General features: G+C 45.7%; 1 protein-coding gene across 1 annotated transcript in view; it reads right to left on the minus strand.

The window, feature by feature from the left end:
* lepr (leptin receptor) overlaps positions 1–9,628 on the minus strand; it is a 20,662-nt gene extending 11,034 nt beyond the window's left edge. Inside the window, exons 1-6 of the mRNA XM_030791145.1 lie at positions 9,549–9,628; positions 6,341–6,549; positions 4,376–4,496; positions 3,573–3,769; positions 1,932–2,077; positions 1,557–1,701 (exon numbers count right to left, since the gene is read on the minus strand). Of these exons, the coding sequence (XP_030647005.1) occupies positions 1,557–1,701; positions 1,932–2,077; positions 3,573–3,769; positions 4,376–4,496; positions 6,341–6,549; positions 9,549–9,628 (898 nt within the window). The remainder of the gene's footprint in view (positions 1–1,556; positions 1,702–1,931; positions 2,078–3,572; positions 3,770–4,375; positions 4,497–6,340; positions 6,550–9,548) is intronic.
* Positions 9,629–16,343: the final 6,715 nt, after the last annotated feature.

Genomic DNA, 16,343 nt, shown 5'->3' on the forward strand with positions numbered 1-16,343 from the left:
ACATGTGAAACTGTGTTTCTTTCAGGTACAGCATTCACGCTGAATCTTACCAGTGAGTCACCATGGAAACAGAGCCGAACAAGGCTGTTCCGCCCAACAGCAAGATCAAACCCATGTTGTAAGGTACATATATTATATACGTGGTGAAGAGAAATTCTGTTAGGTGTTACTGGATGTAATTTGGACCGTATATCTATAAAGATAGTTTGTAACAACATCTAATGTAAAAAGCTCTATACAGAGCAAACAGCGCTGACGTGATTTAGACTGAATGCTCTGACAGCCATCATTTTAAAGGTGCTATTTTTTCTCAGCAGCCTGCTCCAGTAAACGGCCCCTACAGAGCACAGGGTTTCTGTCATGGAGACAAAGCCAAGCACTGTGGACACACAGGCAAACATGAAAACAGTGATATGTATACACACCCACCAACAAAATAAAAATAACCACAGCACAGCCTCCCTGAATCAAAACCCTAAGCTGGGCTCTGTGTGTGTGTGTGTGTGTGTGTGTGTGTGTGTGTGTGTGTGTGTATTAACAGCTCATACTGCGTTCTCCTATAGACTGTGGTTTTCATTCATCTTTTCCTACTCTTACTCACTCCTGTGTGGACTGGAGTCCTGCAGGACAGAACCAGTCTAATTCATTAGAGGGGGAGCTGGAGTGTTTTGGGGGCCATCAGAAACAGCACATGCCTTTGTGCACACACTAAATGGACTGTGAGAACGAGCTCCCACGTGTGTGGAATATGAACACTCACTTTGTGGTGTTTTTATAGATCTGAATAAAAACCGGGAGGTGTATTCAGACGCACTGAGCAGTGGACAGTGGGAGCTTTTAGCACGCGGACAGGAATCGGCTGAATAAGATGACACTCCAACGCGAGTCTGAGCAGAGACAAGTACATTACCCTTCACCATATAGCCATGTATTAGGCTCTTAATGATGGTAATGTACTCTGATTATTTGGCAGCGCCTGCCCTGGGCCTGCTTTACATAATGTGTCTGAGTACTGTCATTTTTGGACCTGTGTGTTCTGGTAAGGGCGTAAAGCCACTCAGTGCCCAGACACAAATCCACTGTCTGAATCCAGATAACTAATTACTATAACTAATTACGGTGGGTTTGTCCGTAAATGACATATGACTATCTCAGCTAGAGCTGAGGAGAAACAGACCTAAAAGCATAGCCGTCCTACAGAAACACACACACACACACACGCACGTCTTTCATAGAAGGTTCAGTAGGAAAATTACACTTGGCTGTTGCCAACACAGATTCTCTGTGAGAGACCTCATTCAGCACACGGAGCGTTCATTGCTGTGAGCATGTCTTTAATCTTTCTACACATTCCAAAATAATATATGAAAGAGTTAAAAAATAAAAAACTTAAGTGTTTTTTCAGAAACAGCTTTGAGCACCTCAGAAAGCTGCAGAACACTGGTATGGACAAAAACAGGAAATTCTTGATTTTACTGATGGCTCCCAGTCTTCCTGGCTTTCCTCACAAAATCTGTTTCTTCCCTTAGGGAACATTAGTCAGGGCCCCTTACCACTGTCCAGCGTTACGTAGAGCGGCCGGCTCCAGTCACTCCAGGACTCTGGGAGGTACTGGTTCTGACACCGGACCTGGACTATGTATCTGACCCCTGATCTGAGGTCAGTCAGCCGTACCCATGGTGCCCTTATTCCCATAACAATCTGACAAGCACAAAACACCAAGACATCACCAAATCTGCACCACAACCATTACGTGTGTCTGTAAACCAAACAAGGTCCATGCCTGCATGCACTCTATTATTATATTTAAGAAATTAATGTTTAAAAAACGCCCAAATTCACAGAAATATCAGAACATTAACTGCTGTGAGTTCCACTAAATATCCTTAACCTATGTCGTGCCAACTGACAAGACTGCTGCGGAGTCTCACCTGCCAGTCACTGAGGCTAGTGTTGGCTGAATAGCGGAGCTGGTAGGTGACTGGGTCAGACCCAGACCGACTGGAGTTCCAGGCAAACAGAACCTCTCCCTCTGTGGTCAGGCTGTAGTGGAGGTGAATCGGAGGGTCTGGTCTTCCTGCAACAGACACAGAGTAATAATCACGAATTATCTGTCTGCAGCGGAGAATGCCATGGCAACTCATCACTGCTCAAAATGTCACTTTACGCAGACAGACTGTTCTCAGCATTGTTTGTATTATATATGAACTATTGTTTACTTTGTGCTACCATTCATCATTTCTGTCATTATCACTACCATCTGAAATGACTCATTACATGCATTCATCATCATCATCATCTCATACATTTTCGTTTTGTTTGAGAGATCCACTACTCTTGGCTTTATTTGCACAGCACATAAAGGTTTTGTCACTTTGGCATCCTCAGCTCAGGAGTTGTGATTATGTATGTCAGAGTCAATTCATTTTGTTCTCTTAATCAGAAAGCCATTAACTGTCCAGAGTGACACAGTCCATTAACAAACATTCAGAGCCTTCACTGCAGCCCGAAGACTTACTAAATACATGTCTCTGTCAGGAGTCTCAGTCCTTTACAGAACTACTCTGTGTTTTTCTAACCAGGCTTCACGTGGCAGTTGAATGAATGGAGCTGTATATGAAGAGAAGAAAGTCAGTAAAAGTTTGAAAACGATAAGTAAAAAGTCTCACTCAGATGGAGACAAGCTTTCCTTTCCAAATATGGCAGAAAAAGTACACCCAAACTCCACCCACAAATGTTTGTCCCACTGTATTCAGGGAGACAACACATTAGTGCACCTCACAGAGAAAGTCCAGATATATGCAACATGTATCAACCAGCTAACCACAGCTAGTGAGCTGCCGCAGGCTAAACAGGGTACTGATTTGGCAAACCGGCGACTAAATACCTATCACCATAGTAACAGTTGTTTCGTCCCCACCCACAGCCCTGGCAAGAGCCCAATAGGTTTGAGGGCTTTTCTCCACAGATCCCAGATAATCCACAGTGTGTGTGTTCATAAGCCAAACACACAGCTGGAAAATGAACCGTTTACTCCGATGGAAAAAACAGCCAATAGAGACACCGACTCACAAAATACCTCAGCAAGGCTCAGGTCAACACTATATTTCAGCGTAACTGCCTGGGTAAGGGACCGTAATCCCCTAAACCCAAACCATACTCCAGTAAATGTATATGTAATCAGTATTCCAAAAACAGCATGCCATGTGAGAGAAGACTCGCCTGAGTCAAAGACACACCAATATCACTTTCCTAAGGGAAACCCAGCAGTCGTTACGGGGTATATCAGTGCTGTGCAGGTGGCTGATTAGCATGCAGAGAACAGAGGAGCCGGGCTCATGGCTCTCTGTGGGAGAGGAACGCGCTAATGTTTCACTGTGATAAATCCTAACAGAAACTTTGGCGTTTAGGGCAGGACTAGTCTATACAATACCAAACGGGCAGATTCCCCCGCGACTGCTGCACACTGGGCTAATCACAAGGCTACAGCTAATGCAGCCATGACATGATAATGAACTACTCCATCATTCACTGATGTTAGCCTACAGTCTCGTTCGAGACGTCAGACATACTTAGTCGACGCGTCGCAATGAGGATCGGTAGCGAGGAGGCGGAGCCTGTGGCAGCAGAGGCGTTAATGGACAGTGAGACTGTGACATCACTGCTGTGGAGGCTGATCGAACATGTCACAGCGTCATCCCCGCCACACACAGCAACACCGTTCGTCTCCTCCAGGTGAGTCTCCTCCAGGTGAGTCTCTGACATGTGCCTACAACAGAAACACATCCTCTGTAACTGTCTATTGCATTCTTATTCACTTCACACACATTACATATCCATTCTGTTTCCATTATGACACAAACAGGTGTAAAAAAAAAAAAACTCAGTTTAAATTTTGCGAAAACCACATACAAGACCTGATGACGTGAAGAACGTAAGCAAGAAATCCTAGAGGAATACGAGGGTTGGCCCTTGGCTTCTATTCATGCCAAATGTGTGACTAATACATGAAACCCATCCAAACAGTGTTAATATAACCTCTGAGAGGTGATTTTTTTTTAGTCTGAGCGGTATAATCTCTAACACAAGGGAAATCATCTCAGAGGGATTAGGAGGCATCATCCACCCTCAGAGCAGAGAGACATACACTCATAACCTTCCCTCTTACTGGGAAATGAAAAGGACAAAATTTAACCTGCAGCTCTGTGAGTGTGTGTGGATTTGTGTGAGGGTGTGCGTTAGGCAGTATGTCGATGAATGTGTATCTCTGTTTGTTATTGTGTATTAATGTGGTTTTTTTTAATGTGTTGGCTGTAACATACCAATCTCACATAGTCAGTAGAAAGAGAGGAAAAAGGAGGAAAGGAAAACTTACATTAGGAGCCGCATGCTAACTACAGGCAACCCGTTTGGCACAGCAGCCTTGCGATGATTCAAGTGGCAAATTAAATTTGGCCGATGGCTGTCAAGCCTGCACAGGATGTCCAAACAGTCGGCTGGAAGGAGATTCAATTAGCGCGTTAGCTTCTCTACTTTCCACCGCTCAGGGCCATTAGTGGCACCTACAGCTACTGGGGCCAATTAAAACTGTAAAAACAGACCCTGGGAATACTGTGCATATGAATGAAAAAAAAACCAAACAAATTATAAGTGCAGGAACTGTAGAATACATAACGCATTATTAATGTACATGTATTATTAATCACCACCCCCCCACCACCCCAAAAAAGTAATAATAGTAATAATAAATGCACACTGAATCTCATGGGGTCATGTGGTACTCAGTGAAGCATCCCATTGGCCTAAAATTGAACACAGGGAGACTGGAGTTGTAAAGAGTAAAGAGTTTTTCAGACTTTGTTTTAAAACTACTGAAATACTTCAGGACAATAAACTTGTATGATTACCTGATACACATGAGAAATGTGACTGAACCGTTTAGACAGCTTTCCTTTAGATTTTATGATTTATCTTTTCACACAGCTGTGATTCTGTAAATCTGTCCATCTGTAATATTAAGAGGCTCATGCAAACATGTGAAATCCAAACTACACACTGCACTGCTGCAGTAAAAATTTAAATCCTTATAGAGTCAGACCTTCTTCCACCAGCACAAGAGAAAAAAACCTGGGCTCTAAATCTCTACAAAAATCTATGGCTCTGCAGTGTGCTTCCATAAAGCAGTCATGTGTAAAAATCTGAACTGCAGTCTTTCCATGGCTTTACCTTAAACAACCACCTTTGGCAGGAAAGGAAATGGAAAGGTTTTTTTGTCCACCCTTGAGCCTGTTGTCAAATGAGAATGTGAAGACTGTTGAATCGTATGGTACTTTTCTATGTCTGTTGTTGATGCGCATACTTCACGTTATTATGTGCGTCCATAATTTTATTTTTTCTCTCTCTTTTTCCTTCATAGTCATGTACTCTAACACACTAATCATCCTGTCACAGGCGACATGGTTCATTCTGCTCTGCTATCAGATGTAGGAGGCAAACAAACACCACTGCCATTTTTATTCTCAGTACTCTGACATTTCAACAGCAGGAATCTTTTTTCACTAAACTGACATACATAAGGATAAAAAAAAAGGCATTTAAGAGATTGTAAGAAACTCACACAGATTAGGTGTGATTATGTAAACACAGTGCTCTGGAGTCATGGGAGAATCAGGCTGATCTGCTACTCTTTGATCTGATATGGAAACACATCACTAGCATGTGGCCCTTTGACACTCGGTTCTATGAGAGTGAAGCTGATCTACATATAAGTCTAACAGACCCCACCATTCTTAAAAATAAAAAAAAAAAAAAACACAGGTGAAAATCTGTCATGTACATTTTGTGTACTGTGTCTCTTGAGCTCCCTTTCATGATATCGACACATGCCTCCATAAATTACATGTAATCCCTCCATGCTCTCTATGTGTCTGTAAAACTCCACTGAAAGCTGAGACCTTCAGTGTTGGAACACCTTGGTATTTGATTTTCTGAAGACCTTTGATATTATTCAGCACTTTCTGTCCACAAACCCGTCCATGAGAAGTTTGAATTTTGGCAAAAATGTGATGCAGAGTGAACTATGTACTGAATTAGAATTAGGGCTCTTGGACCGTTTAAGAGCAACATGTGGTTTCAGACTGATATGACCAGTGGTTCTCCACCTCCCACACTGGTAGCCAATGTGTGCTACACTCTCACAGTTTTGAGTTTAATTCAGTATGTACTCTGTCATGCCACCAAACACTTGGCATTTCTACAAAACTACACCTGAAGCTGAGAGGGGTTGTGGGGAGAGTTAATTACTATATAGTGTGTGTGTGTGTGTGTGATTGGACATTACCCAGACTAGAGCTTGTCTGCGCTGTAGAGTTCTGGAGGAGACACTGGGCTGAGCTTGCTGTGCCAGTCATACTGATACTGGTGGAGCTGGGCACAGTGCTGCCTGCCCTGCCCCCCTCCCCATGAGAGAGGTTAGCAGAGGTCAGATGGCAGCAGAGCAAGCCTGACCATCGCAGCTCCTCGTAAACACCTGGCCAGTCATCTGAGGACCTGTCACACAGCACACCTGAGGAAAGAGTTACTGTTTCAGTCTCTTCAGAAAGTGAATTTATCACACACCTCAGACGCTGTCTCTCATCACACACCTCAGACACTGTCTCTCATCACACACCTCAGACGCTGTCTCTCATCATACACCTCAGACGCTCTCTCTCATCACACACCTCAAACACTGTCTCCCATCACACACCTCAGACACTGTCTCTCATCACACACCTCAGACGCTGTCTCTCATCACACACCTCAGACACTGTCTCTCATCACACACCTCAGACACTGTCTCTCATCACACACCTCAGACACTGTCTCTCATCACACACCTCAGACGCTGTCTCCCATCACACACCTCAGACGCTGTCTCTCATCACACACCTCAGACACTGTCTCTCATCACACACCTCAGACACTGCCTCTCATCACACACCTCAGACACTGTCTCTCATCACACACCTCAGACACTGTCTCTCATCATACACCTCAGACGCTGTCTCTCTCTCATCACACACCTCAGACGCTGTCTCTCATCACACACCTCAGACGCTGTCTCTCATCATACACCTCAGACACTGTCTCTCATCACACACCTCAGACACTGTCTCTCATCACACACCTCAGACACTGTCTCTCATCATACACCTCAGACGCTGTCTCTCATCACACACCTCAGACACTGTCTCTCATCACACACCTCAGACACTGTCTCTCATCACACACCTCAGACGCTGTCTCCCATCACACACCTCAGACGCTGTCTCTCATCACACACCTCAGACACTGTCTCTCATCACACACCTCAGACACTGCCTCTCATCACACACCTCAGACACTGTCTCTCATCACACACCTCAGACACTGTCTCTCATCATACACCTCAGACGCTGTCTCTCTCTCATCACACACCTCAGACGCTGTCTCTCATCACACACCTCAGACGCTGTCTCTCATCATACACCTCAGACACTGTCTCTCATCACACACCTCAGACACTGTCTCTCATCACACACCTCAGACACTGTCTCTCATCATACACCTCAGACGCTGTCTCTCTCTCATCACACACCTCAGACGCTGTCTCTCATCACACACCTCAGACACTGTCTCTCATCACACACCTCAGACACTGTCTCTCATCACACACCTCAGACACTGTCTCTCATCACACACCTCAGACACTGTCTCTCATCACACACCTCAGACGCTGTCTCTCATCACACACTTCAGACACTGTCTCAGACGCTGTCTCTCATCACACACCTCAGACACTGTCTCAGACGCTGTCTCTCATCACACACCTCAGACGCTGTCTCTCATCACACACCTCAGACGCTGTCTCTCATCACACACCTCAGACGCTGTCTCCCATCACACACCTCAGACACTGTCTCCCATCATACACCTCAGACGCTGTCTCTCATCACACACTTCAGACACTGTCTCAGACGCTGTCTCTCATCACACACCTCAGACGCTGTCTCTCATCACACACCTCAGACACTGTCTCAGACGCTGTCTCTCATCACACACCTCAGACGCTGTCTCTCATCACACACTTCAGACACTGTCTCAGACGCTATCTTTCATCACACACCTCAGACACTGTCTCAGACGCTGTCTCCCATCACACACCTCAGACGCTGTCTCTCATCACACACCTCAGACGCTGTCTCTCATCACACACCTCAGACACTGTCTCCCATCACACACCGCAGACACTGTCTCTCATCACACACCTCAGACGCTGTCTCTCATCACACACCTCAGACGCTGTCTCTCATCACACACCTCAGACACTGTCTCAGACGCTGTCTCTCATCACACACCTCAGACGCTGTCTCTCATCACACACCTCAGACACTGTCTCCCATCACACACCTCAGACACTGTCTCTCATCACACACCTCAGACACTGTCTCTCATCACACACCTCAAACACTGTCTCTCATCACACACCTCAGACGCTGTCTCAGACGCTGTCTCTCATCACACACCTCAGACACTGTCTCTCCAAACACGTCTGAACTGAACGCCATTCAGCACAAAACCCGTTGTGTTATCTCTGTATAACAGAACTGACGGTGTTTAGAAACAAAATGACAAAAATCTGACCAGTCATCTGAGATGACTGGCCAGATCTGAAAGAATCATCTCTCTAGGGATTTTATTAAAAGAAAAAAACTACATTTCCACTGATAACATATCCATTCCGTTTGATTGTACATTGCATGTCATATGACAAGCTTTAAGTGGAGGCACACACACACACACAGACATGTTCCCCCAGGCCAGTAGAGACATCTCTCATGACGACATGTCCCTGGCAGCAAGGAGAATGTAGACTCCTGGCACATCATTTCCTGAATCAAGCGGCTAATGACTCAAATACTTACAGATCTCTCGAAAAGGACAGGCTGTAGCTGTTTCAACCAGAGGACAGCTCGTCACATACTTTCACTGGGATATGAACAGGCTTTTTTGATTTAGTATGTGGCGCGTTTATTAGGTACACCGTCACACTCAAAAAGCCGGACAGTGAGTCGTGTGACTTTCTGTGTGAGGCAGGCGAGACTGGCAGAGGGCAGGTAGTTTGACTGAGCAGTAGAATGGGTAAACAGAATAACAGTTTATGGCTCTGAGGGCAGCTTGATCATCAGCACCATACACACCCCCTCTAATACGTCAGAAACACCTCCCTTCTCAGGCTGTTCACACAATACATCCCCTAGGCTTTACCTACGGGGTGTGACAAAGAAAAATCATCCAATCAGCTTCAGTTCCATGGGGGAAAAGATGATGATACATTCAAGGAAAATTCTAAGAATTACGCAAGAATACAGGTGAGTCACAAACAGGAGTTTGGTGCAGCAGTACTCAGAACCCAAGCTGTCAGTACTTATCACAGACGGGCTGGAGCAGCAGACAGCCACGTAAGGTCCCAATTCTGTGAGATCCAGGCGAAGAACAGCTGCCCCTATACACACATGATCACAAACCTTGTGGAGTGAGAGATGAAAAAACACGGACTGGTCTGATGAGTCCTGTGTCCTGCTGCATCGTGCTGGAGGGTCAGCATGTGGCCTAAACAGTGTCCATATGCCAACCCTGCACGGTATCAACAGTACAGACTGGAGGAGGTGGTGTGATGGTGTGGAGTCAGTAGTGTAGACTGGAGGAGGTGGTGTGATGGTGTGGAGTCAGTGGTACAGACTGGAGGAGGTGGTATAATGGTGTGGAGTCAGTGGTGTAGACTGGTAGAGGTGGTGTGATGATGTGGAGGCAGTGGTGTAGACTGGTAGAGATGGTGTGATGGTGTGGAGTCAGTGGTACAGACTGGAGGAGGTGGTGTGATGGTGTGGAGGCAGTGGTGTAGACTGGAGGAGGTGGTGTGATGGTGTGGAGGCAGTGGTGTAGACTGGTAGAGGTGGTGTAATGGTGTGGAGTCAGTGGTGTAGACTGGAGGAGGTGGTGTGATGGTGTGGAGGCAGTGGTGTAGACTGGTAGAGGTGGTGTAATGGTGTGGAGGCAGTGGTGCAGACTGGAGGAGGTGGTGTAATGGTGTGGAGTCAGTGGTACAGACTGGAGGAGGTGGTGTGATGGTGTGGAGTCAGTGGTACAGACTGGAGGAGGTGGTGTGATGGTGTGGAGTCAGTGGTGTAGACTGGAGGAGGTGGTGTGATGGTGTGGAGGCAGTGGTGTAGACTGGTAGAGGTGGTGTAATGGTGTGGAGGCAGTGGTGTAGACTGGAGGAGGTGGTGTGATGGTCTGGAGTCAGTGGTACAGACTGGAGGAGGTGGTGTGATGGTGTGGAGTCAGTGGTACAGACTGGAGGAGGTGGTGTGCTGGTGTGGAGGCAGTGGTACAGACTGGAGGAGGTGGTGTAATGGTGTGGGGTCAGTGGTACAGACTGGAGGAGGTGGTGTGATGGTGTGGAGGCAGTGGTACAGACTGGGGGAGGTGGTGTAATGGTGTGGAGTCAGTGGTACAGACTGGAGGAGGTGGTGTGATGGTGTGGAGGCAGTGGTACAGACTGGGGGAGGTGGTGTGATGGTGTGGAGGCAGTGGTACAGACTGGTAGAGGTGGTGTGATGGTGTGGAGTCAGTGGTGTAGACTGGTAGAGGTGGTGTGATGGTGTGGAGGCAGTGGTACAGACTGGGGGAGGTGGTGTAATGGTGTGGGGTCAGTGGTACAGACTGGAGGAGGTGGTGTGATGGTGTGGAGTCAGTGGTACAGACTGGAGGAGGTGGTGTAATGGTGTGGAGTCAGTGGTACAGACTGGAGGAGGTGGTGTGATGGTGTGGAGGCAGTGGTACAGACCGGAGGAGGTGGTGTGATGGTGTGGAGTCAGTGGTGTAGACCGGAGGAGGTGGTGTGATGGTGTGGAGGCAGTGGTACAGACCGGAGGAGGTGGTGTGATGGTGTGGAGTCAGTGGTACAGACTGGAGGAGGTGGTGTAATGGTGTGGAGTCAGTGGTGTAGACTGGAGGAGGTGGTGTTATGGTGTGGAGTCAGTGGTACAGACTGGTAGAGGTGGTGTGATGGTGTGGAGTCAGTGGTGTAGACTGGTAGAGGTGGTGTGATGGTGTGGAGGCAGTGGTACAGACTGGGGGAGGTGGTGTAATGGTGTGGGGTCAGTGGTACAGACTGGAGGAGGTGGTGTGATGGTGTGGAGTCAGTGGTACAGACTGGAGGAGGTGGTGTAATGGTGTGGAGTCAGTGGTACAGACTGGAGGAGGTGGTGTGATGGTGTGGAGTCAGTGGTACAGACTGGAGTAGGTGGTGTGATGGTGTGGAGTCAGTGGTACAGACTGGGGGAGGTGGTGTGATGGTGTGGAGTCAGTGGTACAGACCGGAGGAGGTGGTGTGATGGTGTGGAGTCAGTGGTACAGACTGGAGGAGGTGGTGTGATGGTGTGGAGTCAGTGGTACAGACTGGAGGAGGTGGTGTAATGGTGTGGAGTCAGTGGTACAGACTGGAGGAGGTGGCGTGATGGTGTGGAGTCAGTGGTACAGACTGGAGGAAGTGGTGTAATGGTGTGGAGTCAGTGGTACAGACTGGAGGAGGTGGCGTGATGGTGTGGAGTCAGTGGTACAGACTGGTAGAGGTGGTGTAATGGTGTGGAGTCAGTGGTACAGACTGGAGGAGGTGGTGTAATGGTGTGGAGTCAGTGGTACAGACTGGAGGAGGTGGTGTGATGGTGTGGAGTCAGTGGTACAGACTGGAGGAGGTGGCGTGATGGTGTGGAGTCAGTGGTACAGACTGGAGGAGGTGGTGTAATGGTGTGGAGTCAGTGGTACAGACTGGAGGAGGTGGTGTGATGGTGTGGAGTCAGTGGTACAGACTGGAGGAGGTGGCGTGATGGTGTGGAGTCAGTGGTACAGACTGGAGGAGGTGGCGGCGTGATGGTGTGGAGTCAGTGGTACAGGCCAGTAGGAGTGATGTAATGATATGGGGAAACGTTGTCTTGTCACGATTTAGGTCCCTTGTTGTTTGAAAGCTATGGCATGGCAAGCTTCCTGCTGCTCCAAGTGTGTTTCTCCATGGCTACATTTCAAACTTCATCACACAGAATCTTCCAGCAGGATAATTTCTTGCCCGCCATGAGGATTAAGTCAGGGGGTGCCGTCATATTTTGATTTGACTGTTGTGGCCTGTAAAGCCCCTTGAGACTGTAAACAGTGATGTTGGGCTCTAAATAAACTTGAACTTGAACTTGAACTTGAACTTGATAATGTACCATGCCACAAGAACGTCTCAGAATGGATCCAGGACCTGTGGACTTCCCAGACCTCAACCCATTCAAGCATCTTGGAGATGAGAGAGGACGGTCTGCAAGAGTCATTTACCATTCTCCAATCTGCAGTAACTGCGTGAAGCCATTCTGTGGACATGGGCCAATATCCCTATGACATGTCTCCAGGATCATTTACAATCCATGGCCCAAAGAATTTAGGGTGTTCTTGAGGCAAAGTAAGGTCTAACCAGGTACTAAACGGGTATACCTAAAAACCCTGTCACGGGATGTAGGCATAACCTTACCAAGTGCTATCACTAAGGTGACTAAGATGAGATGGTGTAAGATCTGCATTAATGAGGAATATGTGCATTACATGTTTTCATTGAGCAGACAGTGCTAAAACTGGAAAACAACATTCTGTGTCAGTGGTTGTCAGTGTCTTACTCAAGGCCACATCAGCAGAGAGCCATCGTGCTAAAGATTAAAAGCCATGAAACTCCAGTAAACAGCCTATTTCTCATACCACTACAACCACCCCAGTGCGTCAGAGACAGCAGTCTTGTGTGAATGGACAAAGACACTTACCACACAGAGCAATGAGGATCTGCAGTCGAACTGTTAGCATGCTGGAGACAGGCCTGCAGAGGAAAAGAACATCAGGTAAATGACTGGGGACTTGATTCAGCTGAAGATGTATTTAACTATGCACTCTCTGTTAGCACTTGTTTAGTTAATGACCCGTGTGGAGGCTTCAGCTCTAACGGGCAGTTAAACCTACACCACCTGACTCACACCAATCCCCCGCAATGTCACCCCCAACATATCGACTCACGCAACACCAGCGCCAAGTACCAAACCAGCCTGACCACTCTTCTGTTAGTGCAGGTGACAAAAATTCCCTCTTTGTCTCACAGACCTGATTTATGTGAGTTTGTGTTGACGTTGGCAAGTTAGTTAACATGTTTTCTCAAGAGCATTGAACAGGAACTAAGGGAAATTTATACACATGCGAGAGAGAGAGGGCAGGACTGGTTTTTGGGAGAGGAAGGGGGAGGGTGTGCTCTGAATCAAAGTACATCACAAAACACTGGGTCAGCATTGTTCAAACAGACACCCACCACAAACTACACCTACACACCACAAATCTCTCTCTCTCTCTCTCTCTCTCTCTCTCTCTCTCTCTCTCTCTCTCTCTCTGCCTGTCTCACCCACACTCACTCACACACACACGCACACACACACACACGCACGCACACACACAACCACAAACACACACACAAAAAACAATGAATATATATGTTCATGAATTTGAGTAAATATGGGAGCAGAAATAGTCAGAGGAACACATAGTTCCCACAGGTGGATAAACATATTTACTCACTAAAACTAATGAATCTTTCAACTCAATTCTTCATTTAATATGTGCCAGAGCAGTACTCTGGAGTGACTTTTTAAACTCTGTTGACAGCCATGACGAACAATCATTTACAACTACTAATGAATGAGTGTGCAGTTTTAAATGGACCAGTTACACAAATTGAGTCACTCATTTCTACACCATTCAGTTTTAAAATGATCAAGCTAAAGTTTTTCTTACATCAGCAATCCATTAAAATGAGCTCACACAGAGCTGTAATGAAGAGGAACTACCATACATCAAACTGTACTGACACAGACAGACAGGGACCCGAGACATGTGTTCATGTGGTAATGCTCAATTATGCTGTACTTACTTAAACTCTTAGCATATATCCTTTTATTTATCTGAAGACATAATTTCTTTCTTAGCCTAGTATGCCTACAGAGAGAGAAGAGAGAAGGAGAGAAAGATTTCAAAAAAACGCATGTAGAGACACACAACTTAGGGGGAATTTGATTAAAATGGAGAGACAGGGGGAGAGAGAAAGAGAGAAAGAGAGAGAGAGAGAGAGAGAAAGAGAGAGAGACAGAGAGAGAGAGAGAGAGAGAGAGAGAGAGAGGATCTTATTCAATCACACATAACAGAATCATCTTTCTGGGCTTAACATCCTAGAGAGAAAAACAAATTTGAATTCTCCAGGTGTTCAAAGGGAGAATTTCCTCTTCTGTGATATGAGCAAAATGTTTTTGTCATATTTTTAAAGCACTCTGCCAAAACACAATAAATCAGCTCTGGAGAGAAAACATTCTACTGAGATAATAACACAATTTAAGTTGTCTCAATCCAGTGCATCACTGCATCACAGGGAACAAATGGTTTTATCTACCAATGATTTGATGGCGTGGTTTTTGGGACCACAGCAGGTTCCGCTGAAATGTGTGTTCCTGTTGACTGCTGTTATTGAACAGACTCAAGATCTGGTCGATAAGCACTGTGCAGATTACAGCTCTCCCTGCCTGTCTTATCATTCACTCAGATTCACACAGTGTCCAGAACTCATTCATTCACTCAGATTCACACAGTATCCAGAACTCATTCATTCACTCAGATTCACACAGTATCCAGAACTCATTCATTCACTCAGATTCACACAGTATCCAGAACTCATTCATTCACTCAGATTCACACAGTATCCAGAACTCATTCATTCACTCAGATTCACACAGTATCCAAAACTCATTCTTTCACTCAGATTCAGACAGTATCCAGAACTCATTCATTCACTCAGATTCACACAGTATCCAGAACTCATTCATTCACTCAGATTCACACAGTATCCAGAACTCATTCATTCACTCAGATTCACACAGTATCCAGAACTCATTCATTCACTCAGATTCACACAGTATCCAGAACTCATTCATTCACTCAGATTCACACAATATCCAAAACTCATTCATTCACTCAGATTCACACAGTATCCAAAACTCATTCTTTCACTCAGATTCAGACAGTATCCAGAACTCATTCATTCACTCAGATTCACACAGTATCCAGAACTCATTCATTCACTCAGATTCACACAGTATCCAAAACTCATTCATTCACTCAGATTCACACAGTATCCAGAACTCATTCATTCACTCAGATTCACACAGTATCCAAAACTCATTCATTCACTCAGATTCACACAGTATCCAGAACTCATTCTTTCACTCAGATTCACACAGTATCCAGAACTCATTCATTCACTCAGATTCACACAGTATCCAGAACTCATTCATTCACTCAGATTCACACAGTATCCAAAACTCATTCATTCACTCAGATTCACACAGTATCCAGAACTCATTCTTTCACTCAGATTCACACAGTATCCAAAACCCATTCATTCACTGAAATTCACACAGTATTCAGAACCCATTCATTCACTGAAATTCACACAGCATCCAGAACTCATTCATTCACTGAAACTCACACAGTATTCAGAACCCATTCATTCACTGAAATTCACACAGTATCCAGAACCCATTCATTCACTGAAATTCACACAGCATCCAGAACTCATTCATTCACTCAAATTCACACAGTATCCAGAACTCATTCATTCACTCTGGATAGTGTGTGAATTTCAGCGAATGAATGAGTTCTGGATACTGTGTGAATCTGAGTGAATGAATGAGTTCTGGATGCAACCTGACCCAATACCAATATACACATTATACACATTCCCTTATACACATTCCCTTTGTATTCAAAACCACTACAAGTCCCAGCATGCAACACTGTACAGTCAACATCTGTCAGCCACCATCTGGAGCAGTATGACCTATAATTGAAGTGAATGAATTATTTAAGGTGAAATAAAGCAGGTATCAAAATATCCATGAGGATTGAGGGCCAGGCAAGTGGCCATCTGCATCACTGAAGCTTTTTTCCAGGAAAGCCCTTACAAGCACAATAACACACCTCATGTTCATGGACTATCACTTAACAAAACAAGTGCATCTGTGTTCCTCTGTCATGTTCACAACACAACACCTGACACTGCCACAAGATTCACCATCAGCAATTTCATGAATACAAACAACCTGTATGGATTGTCAAACTGGATCGACTTCAGAGTTTCACCCACTCAGAAACATTTATCAGTAACTCGCAGAAAAGCACGTTTAGAAAAGGACTGTACGTGT

The sequence above is a fragment of the Chanos chanos genome, chromosome 14, assembly GCF_902362185.1.
Source record: "Chanos chanos chromosome 14, fChaCha1.1, whole genome shotgun sequence".
NCBI classification, from domain to species: domain Eukaryota; kingdom Metazoa; phylum Chordata; class Actinopteri; order Gonorynchiformes; family Chanidae; genus Chanos; species Chanos chanos.